Source organism: Vulpes vulpes, chromosome 7, assembly GCF_048418805.1.
Source record: "Vulpes vulpes isolate BD-2025 chromosome 7, VulVul3, whole genome shotgun sequence".
Classification (NCBI taxonomy): Eukaryota; Metazoa; Chordata; class Mammalia; order Carnivora; family Canidae; genus Vulpes; species Vulpes vulpes.
Genome location: NC_132786.1, coordinates 27,791,299 through 27,806,725, shown reverse-complemented (window position 1 = coordinate 27,806,725; position 15,427 = coordinate 27,791,299). Strand labels below are relative to the sequence as shown.

At 42.3% G+C, this 15,427-nt stretch overlaps 1 protein-coding gene across 8 annotated transcripts in view; it reads left to right on the top strand.

Moving 5' to 3' along the window:
• Positions 1 to 15,427, top strand: part of IKBKB (inhibitor of nuclear factor kappa B kinase subunit beta) — a 59,008-nt gene that overhangs the window by 28,962 nt on the left and 14,619 nt on the right. For 4 of the 8 annotated variants that reach the window (XM_025993664.2, XM_072763441.1, XM_072763446.1 and 1 more), the window contains 4 exons: positions 6,965 to 7,053; positions 8,108 to 8,197; positions 10,831 to 10,955; positions 14,558 to 14,665. In XM_025993664.2, coding sequence (XP_025849449.1) covers positions 6,965 to 7,053; positions 8,108 to 8,197; positions 10,831 to 10,955; positions 14,558 to 14,665 — 412 coding nt within the window. The remainder of the gene's footprint in view (positions 1 to 6,964; positions 7,054 to 8,107; positions 8,198 to 10,830; positions 10,956 to 14,557; positions 14,666 to 15,427) is intronic. The other 4 variants (XM_025993665.2, XM_072763442.1, XM_072763447.1 and 1 more) reach the window with 1 other exon arrangement.

Here is a 15,427-nt window from a genome sequence, read left to right as displayed (position 1 = left end):
CTAATGCGGGACTCAATCTCAGGACCCCAGGATCACTCCCTGAGCCAAAGGCAGCCATTCAACCACTGAGCCACCCACATGCCCCTCCTGCCAGTTTTTTGATGATGCAGCCCTGGGAGGGTGCAATACAGAAGACCTAGGTGTTGTTTTGTTTTGTTTTGTTTTTTTGTTTGTTTATTAAGAGAGAGGGAGCGTGTGAGCAGGGGGAGGGACAGAGGTAGAGGGCAAGAGAATCCCAAGCAGCTCCACACTCAGCACAGAGCCTGGCACAGAGTTCATCCCACAACCCTCAGATCACGACCCAAGCCAAAATCTAGGGTTGGACACTCAACCAACTGAGCCATCCAAATACCCCTAGGTGGTGTTTAGACACCTCTTGTGTCTAATTTTTCATTAGCTTATTTGCAGTGAAACTTTCAGTGAAGCTATTTTGGAATCTTGAAGCCTTTTTGGAAGCTTTTATGCATCAAGTAAAATAGGTATCTTGTTCTATTTGTTTGATTTGGGATCCTTGCTTTTAAGTGTACTTCTTTAAAAAAGGATCTGGTTCAATTGGAATGTTCCCCATATTGGCCTTTGTAATTCTAGGTTGTCTTTGGTAAGATCTTGCCATTTTCGTAGATATTTATAGCTTCCCAAACCATAGTCCTTAGTCATTAAATAGGCAGATTGCTGGAAGGTGGCGCACTGAACTCTGGAATTTAAGGGTTATTTTTAAATTTTTATTTATTAATTTTTATTTTGTTAAAGCTAAGGCTTTGATTCTCTTGGAGCCAACCTAGTACCTAAGGGGAATGCACTGCTTGCTGGCTTGGTGATTATAAGGTGTTTTACAGGGTACTTCATCACATGGAAATTTTCTTGAGGTTGCAGGTGCCCTAGTGTCAATCTGGCTCATTCTGTAACCAATTTATTCTTAAATTGGGAGACTAGCTTAAGACCCAGGAGTCTCAAGAGTTAGGTAGAATGCGTTCTGATTACTTTTAAATGCTCAGTTGTGCCCACTGGTTTTGTGGATTTGGGCTTCTGAGGTTAATAGTAGCCTTCATCTACACAAATCACATCAGACCCAGTCTGAGCCTGGTTGGTAACCACCACCGATTCCTAACATGGACCTGGGGCTGGGGCAAGGACTAAAGCAGCAGACTCCAAGGAATGGGCCCTGTGGGCTGGGATCCTAAACAAATGAGGAACTGTGAACTGAGCCACCAGCAGCTCCCAAGGTGGAATCTGAGGATTGAACCAAGGGCTGGGGATTTCAATCAGATGGGGAACTGTGGAAAGCCGGTTAGATGGGGAGCCATCTAACTGCCAATTAGTACAGAGAGCGGAGCTGAGCACTGAGAGGAACTTACCAATGGCCCGTGGAGAACAGCAAGAAGGAGAGCTCAAAGGGGTCATGGGTGCCATACCTGTATTTTTGTTTCCCCATGTTATCGGAAGTTTCCTTCGGATCCCACAGTTGTCACTACATATGTTGAAAGACAAAATTCAACTGAGTAAATTGTAAAGTTCTTGTTGGCTTTATTCAACAATTCATGAACTGGGTGGTAGCATCCCATCTAGCAAATAGAAAGGAGCTCAGGGGAGGTGTACAGAGTGAAAGGCTTTTACAGTCAGAACGGGGAGGGGCAAGGAAGTCACTAGCAGAGAGAGGATTGTTTCAGGCAAGGTCACCTTCCTTTGGGGGATGGCAGGGGTCTGTCAGGCAGACCACCTCATTAGTGCTGACCAGGTAGTTCCAGACTGACTAGTTAAGATTACATTCCCAGGACAGGCTGGAAATACAGTTAGGCTAGGTATTGAGTCCCTGTTGGTGATGTGACCTTAGTGCAAGGGATGCCATTTTGGACCTGTTTCATTTTTAACATAGTCAGTTTTTATCAAGTGAACAAACATTCTGTTGTACTTCTTAGTCATTGGTGACTTAAGTCAGTTGATGACTGTCTTTCCTTTCTCCTCTAATCTCCATGTCCATTTCTTGGTCCATTTATCTTTCCATTTCTTTTCCATGAAATGTATCAGACAGGAATGTTCTTCACGGACTTTAGTAAATCCCTTTAAATTTGGGGTATAGTCGGTAGGGATTCATGGATATAACTCTTAACTGCTTTTCTACATGGAAATATAGCTGGTTCTGGCGGCTCTCTGATTTGTGGTTTGTAATCTGAAAAAAATATACAAGAGCTGTGATTTGAAATTCTGGTTCATCAGTAAGAACTCTTGAGTTATATCTTTTACGTCTCCTCATGAGCTAAGGGAGAGCTGGGGTAACTACCTGGATGCCAATCCTGACAAGGATAACTGAGGAGACTGTTCTCCTGTGGCGAGCCCTTAACCTGGACCCACTCTGTGGTATCCAGTCTAGGAAATGCCACTGTGTAGCTTAAAAATTCACACTGAGTAGGTGCTTCTCACAATGCTTTTTTAGAACTAGAATGTGAGAAATTTTTTAGGCTTTCTGCTTTGTGTTGTGATTTTCCATTTTTATACACAGTCACTCTCACTAAGGGTTTGGATTTTTAATAAACCTCAGGTGCAAAAGTATTTTTCTTCATCTCAAATTCTCATTTTCCATCCAATTAAATTACGTTCTCTCATCTCAGGACAAGTTTGACTCATTTTGTGATACTGCTCCTCAGGTTCTATTTGTAAAATGGAACACAGTCAGGCTGTGCCTCCTACAGACTGATCCTGTAAGGGGAGCTGTTTCAGTTGTTGCCAATCGAAATTTCAACTATCTTACTCAGTCCCGCAAACTACATAGAACAATGCCTGAAGAATTCCTTAATTCTAGACTTAATATAAAGTTGACAAAAGTATTTGAGAACAAATGCCCTGAGATGAGGGTTAAAGTTTATTATGCACAGTTGCTTAAATGTAAATTAGACAGCTATTAATAGTAATCAGTGGATTAGTAACCAGCTTGCATCCCTCCTCACTAAAGATCAGATGACAATTCCTGATCAGCCTGGTGTAGAGAATAGTGCTTTCAGGCTGGTCTGAATGTTCTTCTCCATCACCAGCAGCGGGGCTTCTTGGGATATCTCACCAGCTTGGGGCCCATGCTATATGAAGTGAGATGTGCACATCTGACTTCAGAGGAGTTATCTTAGCCTGGGCGTATGTACTTGCTTAAAACACAGTGAGTATCAACTTTCACATATTCTGCTTTTGAGCAGACCAGCCCATGCTTTTTTTTTTTTTTTTTTTTTTTTTCTAAATAGCTCATACCCTGACACTCTTGTCATGCACCAGAATGGACCTTTGTGAGGCAGTCAGTGTGCACACATGTTGAGTTACTGTATGCAGGGCTCTCAGGCAGCCAGAGTTCTGGTTCAGCTGCACCATCCCTGCATGCAAGGCTTGTTTGTGTAGTTATTTGAATATTTGGCTGTACTTTGCCTTGATTCTCTTTTTTTTTTTTTTTAAGATTTTATTTATTCATTCATGAGAGACACACAGAGAGAGAGGCAGAGACACAGGCAGAGAAAGAAGCAGGCTCCATGCAGGGAGCCCAATGTGGGACTCTATCCCGGGACTCCAGGATCATGCCCTGGGCCGAAGGCAGGCACTAAACCACTGAGCCACCCAGGGATCCCAATTTTTTTTTTTTTTTAAGATTTTATTTATTTATAAGAGCATGAGGAGGGAGGAGAGAGGGAGAAGCAGACTCCTCACTGAGTAGTAGGGAGCCTGACACAGGACTTGACCCTGAGACCTTGAGATTATGAGCTGAGCTGAAGGCAGATGCTGAACTAACTGAGCCACCCAAATCCCCCTTTTGCCTTGATTCTTTAATAAAAATGAGTAAAACACTGGGGCACCTGAGTGGCTCATTCAGTGAAGTGTCCAGCTCTCGATTTTGGCTCAGAATCATGGGATGGAACCCAGTGTCTGGCTCCATGGTTAGCACAGAGTCTACTTAAGAGTCTCTCCCTCTACCCCTACCCCACCCCCCTTGCATCTTGCATTCTCTCTAAGAAAAAAAATTAGTAAAATAGATGCGTGCCACTCAGAAGTGTCAGTCTTTTTAAAATTTTTTTAAGATTCTCTTTATTTATTTGAAAGAGAGAGAGAGAGCAAGTATACACAAGTGAGGGGGAAGTGCAGAGGGAGAGGGACAAGCAGACTCCCCACTGAGCAGGGACCCTGATGCAGGGGCTCCATCCCAGAGATCATGACCAGAGCCAAAGGCAGACACTTAACCAACTGAGCCACCCAGGTGCCCCCAGGAGTATCAGTCTTTAAGAGCTAATACAGTCAGGAACAGGAGAGGTTGGAACATTTTATAGTCTTTCACTTCATTTGGACATTTGTTGGACCTAAGCCAGTCCCCTGTATTCAGTTATGAAAGAAAAATAAGGAACAGTATAAAATACTGGAACCATATGGTCAAAGTCTGGGTGAAAAGGGCAGATGTAATTAGAGGTTTTGTAATTAATTTAATATTCTGAGATGGAACTCCCCTAGTAAGATGGAAGTCATTTGTTTATCTGGCTTTGACTTTCAGATATGTTTTCAGAAAATCTTCAGCATGAAGTCTTTATGCAGTGTGTCCGACCCCTTGGTTTTTATGGAAGGCCTTCTGCTCTGCAGAGCCGACAAGGAAGGCTGCCGGCATCTCTGGTTTGCCTGCGTTCTGTCTGGTGTGATGAGAACGAGAGAGAGAGAGAGAGAGAGAGAGTGTGTGTGTGTGTGTGTGTGTGGTGGGGATAGTGGCAGCACAGAGGAGTCTCCTTGTTGAACCTCTTAGTGTTGTCATTGCTTATTAAGATTCTTTTTTAAAAAAATCTTTATTTCTTTTAAGAGAGAGAGTACACAAGTAAGGAGGGGCAAAGGTTGAAGGAGAGGGAGAATCCCAAGCAGGCTCCATTCCCAGAGCAGAGCCTGACATGGGGCTCGATCTCACGACCCCAAGATCATGGCCTGAGCCAAAAATCAAGCCACCCAAGCACCCCATTGCTAATGATCTCTTTAAAACAAAGAAACCCAGATGCCTGGGTGGCTCGGTGGTTGAGCTTCTGCTTTTGGCTTAGGTCGTGATCCCAGGGTCCTGGGATGGAGTTCCCCATTGGGCTCCCTGCATGGAGCCTGTTTCTCCCTCTCCCTGGGTCTCTGCCTTTCTCTGTGTTTCTCATGAACAAATAAAATCTTTTTTTAAAAAAATAATAAAGAAGCCCCATCTTTGACATTCTTCTGACTCATATTATCTGTATCTGAGTTATATTCTCTAGAAACTTAAATGATTTTGAAATCAGCGCCTGTGATAATGTGGCTCTGTTATCATTTGTCCAGCTGTTCCCTAATTAAGGACTAGAGTTCATTTCTAAGTATTGTACTCCAAGGTATGCAATAAGCATCCTTGTCTGTATGTTATGAAGCTTTTGACTTTATAAGTAGATTACTCGAGGTGGAAGTAACGGGTCAAATGATGTGTACATTTTAAGACTTAATAGATATCCTTCCCAAAAAGGCATAGCAATTTTTACTCCCTCCAGCCATGTAGAGAAATGCCTTTATTTCTCATCTAAAATTCTTGCTGGTTGAAGAGGTGGGAAAAGGCATTTCATTTTGCTCTAATTTGCACTTTATGGACTACTCACGAGCTCGAGCAACTTGATGTAGAGTTGTTCGCCATTTGCATTTCTTGAGTCGATTGCTCCCTTTTCTCCTGAGCTGCTTTCTTACTAATTTGAAAGAACTTTTTGTCCATTAAGCATATTTACTTTTTGTCGTGTGTGTTGCAGATATTTCTTTCTCAGCCTTTTTGTCTTTTGACTTTGTAAATAGTGTCATGTTGCCATAAACTTTTAAAACTTTTAAATGTTATTTGTATGGCTCTTCTTTATGCCACCTACTTTCCTCACTTAATGCTAGTTTTTTTCCCCTCCCTAAATTGATCCCATGGTATTTTAGAGTTTCTGTTGTTAATGTGGATTGGATTTTTTTTTTCTTTTTCTAGTTCAGCTGGATATAGCTGACATAGAGAAAAGCTGTTCATTTGAATATACTTGTTTTGTTTGCAGGTCGCTAAATTCTTTCTAGCTTTGAGTCTATTGAGTTTCTAAGCATAGTCACATCATCTCCAAACAAAGATAATTTTATCACCTTCCAGTGCCTACTCCATTTTTTTTTCTTTTGCAGTACAACGAGCTCTGGGATTTCCGTTAAAGTTATTAAACCTCTTTTATGGGTGAAAATCACATCCAGTGTGGAGCCCAGCTGCATCAGGAGCTGTGTTGCTCTGTGCCATGGCCTTCCTGTATGGCATCCTCACATCTCTGCACAGCCAGGGTTGTGTAGGCTCCTTCTTTCCCAGTTGGATTCTGAGCTCTTTGAAGTTGGGCATCATGTCTCTTATGTCCCTCCCGGAGCTTGGCAGAGAAGCAGGCACCTAATAAATATGTTGGGACTATCAAGTGCAGGGACAGAGCCCCTCGTCTCTTCTTCCTTGCAGCTGGCTCTGACATCTCTCACCCTGTGGAGTTTAGACTTTGGAGCCTCTGCACCAGCGACGTTCTCCCTTCTCAGACTTTATCAGCATCACCTGGAGAGCTTGTTAAAACACAGATGGTGGGGTCACTGCTAACGTTGCAGATTTAGCAGGTCTGGATCCCAGAATTTTGCATTTTTTACCAGCTTAGATGCTGCTGGTCCGGGCAATACAGTTTGAGAACCACTGCACTAGGCTAATTGGTGACTTTGTGGATGGAAGGCTAAGAATTTGTTGTGTGAAAAAGCCAGATTCTTGTGGTGATCCAAATTCTCCAGTAACCAGGTCCCCCTTCACTTCATCCCAGGAGTTTCTGCCCCAGGCCCTGTCCCTCCATGTGAGTCTCTGCACTGAAAGAGTGTGTGTTAGGGGACACACAGTATTCCTCTTTCACAGGATGGGAGATTTTGAAATGAAATCTACTTTTTTAGGTTTAATGAAAATTGACTCCCCTTTCCACCCTCTCAGCCTCTGCACTTAGATACCTTCATGAAAACAGAATCATACATCGGGATCTAAAGCCAGAAAACATCGTCCTGCAGCAAGGAGAGCAAAGAGTGAGTGACCTTCCTGGAAAAGTCCTCAGGGGACTGCCTCAGGGAGCTGCTCTGGTAGAAAAAGAACACCCTTTATATCTTTGTTTATAATTGCATTTCCTTGACTTTGTATTTGCTTTGATTCTCTGGGAACACTTTTTGATTTGAAATGGAGTTCAGCAAAAAGCTCTTGCTTGCAGATGGAGGCAAGTCTGAATGGATCACATTGTTAATTGCCCAAGTTGCAGGAATCTGATAAGGCAAATAATGTTTCTCTTCCCACCTCCACCCCAGCCTTTGGGACCAGTACCTCTTAGAAATAGACTTTCTGTTTCCTGTGTGTTTGAGAGCACAATGTTTGATGCTAACCTGGAAACCAGCTCTCAACTTGCATTGGATGTGACACAGAGGAGGCATTTGGAGCTGGCACCTGCCCATAGAGCCTGACCCAGCCTTCAGTCTCCCCAGAGCTCTTTGGGACCCTCCTCAGGGGCTCTCCTGCTTGGATGTGGGGGTTACCTCCCCACACAGCACCACACCTTGGCACTGTGCCCTTTCACAGCCTTGTTTTGTTTGGCTAGGGGTGACAAGCAAGGGGTCTCCTGAGTGGAATATAGTAATATAGTAATCCAACTCAGTCCATCAACATTTTTGGGCCTGACCCGTGACTATTCATAGGGCTCACTTTTGTTTTGGTTCATACCCATTCTTGCCAGTGTTCTAAGATTTGAGAACTAAGGGTATTTCCTGAGAAGGTCTTTAACCTCATAAAGTTCAGATTTAGCAATCTTGAGGGCTGGGGCATAGTCCATTCATATTGACCTTCCACTAGTGATTAGTTGCAGAGCCAAGGAGAACATGTATCTTTTTTTCAGCCTTTTTACTGTGCATGTTTTCTCTTGCCTTATATCTGCCATATTGAAGGGAGCCTTCTTTGGTGGTTCTTAGGAACTCAGGATCTAATACTACTGGAGAATTCAGAAATATCCTCTGCTCTTGTCAGCAATCAGTTCTTATAAGAAGACAGTGTATTTTCATAATCCTCCAATTTCTCCTCTTTTTTTTCTTTTTCCAGTTAATACACAAAATTATTGACCTAGGATATGCCAAGGAACTGGATCAGGGCAGTCTTTGTACTTCCTTTGTGGGGACCCTGCAATACTTGGTAAGAAATGAGATTTAGATTTATGTGTTTGCTTATCAGCTTCTCTCTGATGGCTGAACTTGAGCGGCTCCTCTCTGTCCTTGCCTTCTAGCATCTAAATCTTGCCAGCTCTTTAGACGGTTCCCAAATATATAGGAATTGTTGTATGACAGAGATATAATCTGTTCAAGTCAGCACTTTTTTTTTTAATTTGAGAGAGGATGAGAGAAAGTGTGTGCTCGAGTGGAGAGGAGCAGAAGGACAGGGGGAAGCAGACTCCCTGCTGAGCAGGGAGCCCCATAAGGGACTTGATCCCAGGACCCTGAGATCATGACCTGAGCCAAAGGCAGATGCTTAACTGACTGAGCCACCCAGGTGTGCCTCAAGTTAGCACTTTTTGCCAGTGGAGGCCCAATGGAAAGATATGGTTATCTTTGATATCAGAAGGGCTTTGCTAGTATGTGCCCTTCTACACATCCCATAATGTCTTGGGTTTCAATATTTTATCTGAAAATAAAGAGTTTAAACTAGATCCATGCTGGTCCGTAGAAGCCACAGTTTCCATGTGGTGTCTCGGCCACCAAGAAGGAGCCGAGTTCCTATTTGTATATCATTTGGTCTAAATATTGGGGTTCTATTTTAGTCACTCATTCACTCAGTAAATACCGACTGAGTATTATAGTTTGTGTCTGTGTGCCAGGCACTGTGCTGGGAGCTGGCGATGCAATGGGAAAGAGACTGGCATTTCTTTGGTCTTTAGGAGCTTGGAGTTTGGTGAGAGAGCAGGCATTACCCCCCACACTTACACAGAAACTAAGAAACTACAATTGTGACAAGTGCTACAAAGGGAAAGGGTGGGGTGTTATAAAAATATGTATTAGGAGGACCTCACCTAGTCTGGGACTGGAAGGGGCTGGAGGTAGGGAAAATGAGAAGGGATTGAAGCAAAGGATGTAGTCCATGGAGGACCAGAAAGACACTGAAGGGTTTAAATTTGGAGAGGGATTGAGATTACCCCTTGAAAAGATGAGTCTTGATGCATTGTGGAGGATGAATTGCATTGAAGAAGAGTAAATAGCGGGTAAGTAGTAAGGAGGCTGTTGTGATAATAAGCTCAGAGCTGGTGGTAGCATTGAGGATGTAGAAAATAAGTCAAGAAATGCCTAGCAAACATTATATGGTCTCATTCATTTGGGGAATATAAAAAATAGTGAAAGGGAATAAAGGGGAAAGGAGAAAAAATGAGTAGGAAATACCAGAAAGGGAGACAGAACATGAGAGACTCCTAACTCTGGGAAACAAACAAGGGGTGGTGGAAAGGGAGGTGGGCGGGGGGTGGGGGTGACTGGGTGACGGGCACTGAGGGGGGCACTTGATGGGATGAGCACTGGGTGTTATGCTATATGTTGGCAAATTGAACTCCAATAAAAAAATAAAAAATAAATTAAAAAATTAAAATTAAAAAAAAAAAAAAAAAAAAAGAAATGCCTAGCAAGAGGCTCAATAAGACTTGGTAATAGATTGCTTGTGGACGGTAACAACCAGTAAAATTTTGGTTGATCGAGGGGTCTGCAGTTTAATGAACAAACAAAAAAAGGTTGAAAGCCACTGGGCTAAATAAGCTTAAATATTTTATCTAGTTCTTAAAAAATAAGAAGAAATTCTTTGATGTCTCTTTGAGTGCATTTATACTTCCTACTTATCCTACCAACTAGGGTAACAGGCTCCATCGCTTTATGACCTGCTCTCTGGATAGAGGTCTCAGAGTGGTGACCCATGGGGGGCTGTGATTTAGGCTCCTGCCCTGTGTCCATATCATGTAATTACATAGGTCCTACTGAGCATACTCTGGGAGCCTCACGGGCTCAGCAGGAGTGACGTGAGGTGACCCCATACTCTGACCAGGATGCTCAGTCAAATCTTCACCTTTAAAAACTAAAGCTTCTGTCTATAACCAGATACAGAGATTGATCTGACCCTTCCCCAATTTTTCCTCGTGTTTGGCACTCCTTGACCCTTCCATAAGGGTCACACTTCTAGCCAGACAGTCCATGGTCCTGTCTCCCTGCCTGGGCTTGTGATGGTCCTTTCTGGAATGTCCCTTCTCAGACACTTATGTGAGGAGCCTTCTTCTGACCCAGGTTCTGTTCTGTGCTTCAAAGCTTTGCTTGTTGGTTACTTCAGCTGTGTCTGCTTGGGCAGCAGTCCTGCATCTGGCTGATTGTAAATATCCCATCTCATTGTATGACCACATTCCTAAATCACATCAGTTTAAGAGACTTGGTCATCATTTAATGTGTGTGTACGCATTTGGTGTGTATAGCCTGATGTCATTTTCCTTTGTTGTATGTAAGCTATCTTCCCACCTGGACACTGCACCCAAGAAAAGGGCATATGATGTTCTCTGGTCTACCCAAAACACCCCTAGGGGCCCTTGTATCAATATCAGGAGTAAATGAAGTGCCAAAAAATTCTAGACACCACCAGTTACACATGTGGTCACCTCCTCACCCTGGAATGGACATGCCAGTGTGCTCTGGATGGAGTTAGGGGCATGTGGGGACATGATTAGAGGGGCAGGTTGCCCCCTCCTGTGGCAGCTCCTCAGAAGAGGAAGCAGCTCAGGTGTTTCCCCACCACACATTCTTACACAGGCCCCGGAACTCCTGGAGCAGCAGAAGTACACGGTGACCGTGGATTACTGGAGCTTTGGCACCTTGGCTTTTGAGTGCATCACGGGCTTCCGACCTTTTCTCCCTAACTGGCAGCCCGTGCAGTGGTGAGTGAGGGATGGGGGGGCCTGTGGGTGGGGCAAGGAGCACTTCCTGAAGGGAGGAGTGTGTCCCCCTGTCTTTGTCACATCCTTTACCTGTTCCCACCTCACCGGGCACTTCCAGCCTGGGCCCGAGGCATCGGTGATGTCTCCCATAGAGGATGTCATGTTAGGACCCAGCACATGGGCAGTCCAGGCTCAAAAATCCTGGAAAAGTAGAGCAATTGTTAAATGTTAACATCTTTAAAAATAATGCCGTATAAATATTTGCCCTGTATTCAGTAGCAACATGCCAGTACATTTACAGACTGCTCTATACAACGGTGTACTTATACTGAAGATGCTGTGTATTAGTAAATAAATAAAGGACATGTACGCAAGACAAATGATAAGTATTTACATGGAAGTGTATTACTGACAAATTTTACTATTCCTAAATATAAATTTTTGTTTTAAAAGCGTAAGAAAGTGGCTTAAAATTTGAACCAATTTGCACACAAGAAAGTTACCAGAAAAAAGATTTATAAATAAAAAACTGAAGGATATACTTTTAAAAAAATTATATCTTTGCCTTTTTTTATTACAAAAATAAGTGTATAAGTGTTCATTGTATATGTGAAGGTAAATCATTACCAAAATGTGTAGTTTGAAAACTAACATTCCCCTAAATTAGGTTTCATTCAGAGTATTGAGAGGCCACACACTAATTTAAATGATGCAACTGTTATTCCAAAATTTTTTTTAAAGATTTTATTTATTCATGATAGACATAGAGAGAGAGGGGCGGGGGCAGAGACACAGGCAGAGGGAGAAGCAGGCTCCATGCCGGGAGCCTGACAGGGACTCGATCCCAGGACTCCAGAACCACGCCCTGGACCAAAGGCAGATGCTAAACCGCCGACCCACCCAGGGATCCCCCAAATTTTGTTTTTATTTCCAGTTTTTGTTTTGTATTGTTTTGTTTTAGAGCAGTAATAAGTTCATATGGTTCAAGCTTCCAAAAGTGATAAAAGAGTATGCACTGAAAAGTCCCCTCTGGGCAGCCTCCCCACCACCTGGCTTCCTTCCCCATAGGTACCTGCTACTACTGGTTTTTGGTGTGCTTCCAAGGGTGTTTCATATGGGTACAAGCAAATTGGTCTGTACTTGTCTGTTGGTTTGTTTGTGTTTCACCTCTTTTTTACATCAATGATTAACATAATATGAACTGTCCTGCATGTGCTCACAAAACATTTTTACACCATGAGAATTTCTTTCACACAATCCAGAAAGAACCACTATGAACATTTTTGTGTGTCTCCAGGCTCTTTAGTATATGTTATACTTCTTACAAAAACACAAATTATTATACTCTCCTGTAATCTGCTTCTCAGTCTTGCTATTGAAAATCCTTTATGTTTTTCCATTATTTGTCATATCTGGTATGCAACTGAATGGCTATACTGAAATTTATTTAATTTATGCCCCGTTATTGGAAGCATAGGTGGTTTAGAATTTTTACTTCTTAAAATAACACCAAGAATAATGTTCTTATAGGGAAATCTTTATGGATCCATAATTATTTCCCTAGGACAATTCCTAGAAGTGGAATTAACTGATCAAAAATTATGTGCATCGTAAAGATTTTTGATGTGTATTATAATGCTCAACAGAAAGGTTGTATAAATAATGTTTTGACCGGGAACATACAAAGCTGCCTCTTTTACCATACCATTGCCAGCACTGGCTATTATATTTTTCTAAATACCTTTTTGGAAGTAATGAAAACAGTAACTTTTTCAAAGGACAGGTACTTAACTTACATCATTAATTATTTACTTATAAGATGTAGCCTTGGAAATCAACTCTAGAAGAGTGGTTTTTGTGATGGCAGTCCAGTTCAGTCAACATGTATAAGCCAAACACTGGAAATGCAAAGAGAAATGAGGCCAGGTGACTGCTTTTCTGGAGTCTGGCAAAATGGCAAAGTATGCCCTCCTGTGGTGGTTTATTTTAAAACAAGCAGTACTTGTTGAGCTGCATAAGTTCTAGAATATTAAGGAATTGGCTCATTAATTTATAGTCACACCTTATTCTATAACCATCATAAAAATAACTTAAATATCTGTACATCAATATTTTTAACTAATCAAAGAATTGCTGCTTTTCTTCAGTTCAAATGTTGAGCTTTTTCATTATTTTTAACAAGATAAGTTAAAATCCATTCAAACTGGAAGAACAAGTGCTATTTGAAAATATATCCCTAATGTCCCAGCATCTGTATGGTAAGTCTGTTGTCTGCAGAATCAGCTTTTTAGACTCCACTCCAGTGCTCGAAGGCCAGGTGACACTTCAGGCAGACTTGGACACCCAGTCAGGAGCTGTTCAGTGGACTAGTTTGTGAGAAGTGTCTGTCTCATTTGTCTTGTAATGCCTTAGACAACTTTTTAAAAATTTCACTCTCTCGTCTCAGATGGCAAGTGGATAGTAGTTTCAGGACAGAGGCAGTTTGAGCTTCATAATTCTGTTGTAATGCTACTTTGAAATACTTTTCAGAACCCTAACCAATAAACATTTATTTACTATGTCCTTTTATGTTTATAATTTTCCATTGATGGACTAATGACAAGCTTGCCCCTGCCTTACAGTAATCATAGTACCAGCCAGAGCTGTAAACCGGTGGCCACTGCCATGTGCCAGTGCCTGTAGGCTTCCCACATGCTCCAGACAGGCCAGCTGACCCGTTGCCTATGAGAAGTGTTCAGGACTAAAGTATTTTTTAATTTGAATTTCCCAGGTGTTTTTGGGAAGGAAAGACTTGTACATTCAGACAGAGTAGAAAGAATGGCAGACTTTGGGTTTGAGTCCAGATCTGCCATTCTGTAGTTATAAGACCTTGGGCAAGTCAACCGATCTTCATGTCCTTACCACTGAATGGTTGACTAAAAACAGGGCCTACCACATGGGATTATTGTGGCAAAGAAGCCTGTGTTCGGTGTTAAAGTACTTGGTTATCTATGAAGCATAATTCAAATTTAAGTCATTTTCCTCATCACTGAAAAGCTTTGAAACTAGTTGCGTTTAACATTTTTTCCCCTTCAAAAACTATTTCCAATGCATGGGTGCATCAGTAAGTTCTCTACATTGGGAAATGTGAATTCATTCACCACTAGAGTTAACATTTAGTCACCTACATTTAGAGGGAAGTGTGTTGTGTGTGCATGTGTTGCGCATATATCCCATAAACGTGATATGTGTGCAGTGATCCTGGTTTGGAAGTTCTAATTGTATCCTCTGTTAAAACATGAATTTTGTATTAGATAAAATGAAAAGTGGAGAAAATTATAAAGACAAGCTAAGGATGAGATTAGGAGTTGGCAGTACTGGCTGTGGTACTCTGGGCACAGGAGGGTTGATGCCTCCACTCCTTCAGGCAGTACAGACTGTTCTTCAGCTCTGAAAGAAATCATCCCAGCCAGATGCAGATGCAGATGCATTGACTGCTACCCAAAGATAAAATTGCAACCCGGGGGTATCCTGTACAGCTGTAAAGTGATATGTTACAGATGTAAAGTACCTCTTGCCCAAGTGACTTGGGGGCTATAATCAAGGAGATGACATGTTTGCAGGCATTCCAAAGTCCGGCAGAAGAGTGAGATGGACATTGTCGTCAGTGAGGACTTGAATGGAGCGGTGAAGTTTTCAAGCTCCTTACCCTATCCCAATAATCTGAACAGGTAAGGCACAGTGGCACATATCCTCTACGTAGTTTTCTTCCTTTTTTAGAAATAGGTGTCTGCAGTAACATCGGAAAGCTTTTCAAGAGGTTATCAGAATAGCATCCTGTGACTTAAGGACTTGAGATGATCATCTCAGTCATAAACTTATAATGGATTCCCACTCCTCATCCCATCTAATGATCTCTTTTCTAAATTCACATAACAATTTATCTGTACCTCTTACCGCCTTTAGTAGCTTCTACTTTGTATTAAATTTGGTTTTGCATAGGGTTTGTCTTCTAGTCAACCGTAAGCCTTTTCAGATTGTTTTTCTTCTCTTTGCACTCCTGTGTAGCCTCATACTGTGTCATAGTCAACAAATCTTTGTAGTTTGCACAGCATTGCAAACTAGTCTTAGAGCCAGAATGTGAACACTTAGATAGTAATATCAACATTGTGTAGTAGTACAAAAGAAAGTGGCAAGTCAGTCACACACAGCCGAGTGGTGCAGATAATAATTACCTGAGTATTTAGAGGATGGGGAGAGCGATAGCGTGTGGACTAGAGCTGGAACGACTTTGGATGAGCTGGAACTTTCTGGAAAGATGTGCAGGACATGGATAGATGAAGGAAGGCTGAAGGGGTAGGAGTGAGGGGAGCAAAGGCATGTTCCAGGGGCAGTGTATATAGAGTTGGCCTTCGTGGGGGCTGAGAGTGCCTACATGAGGCAGACCTGTGCCGGGGAAGGAGTGTGAACTTTGTTGTGGGAACCATGAGTGG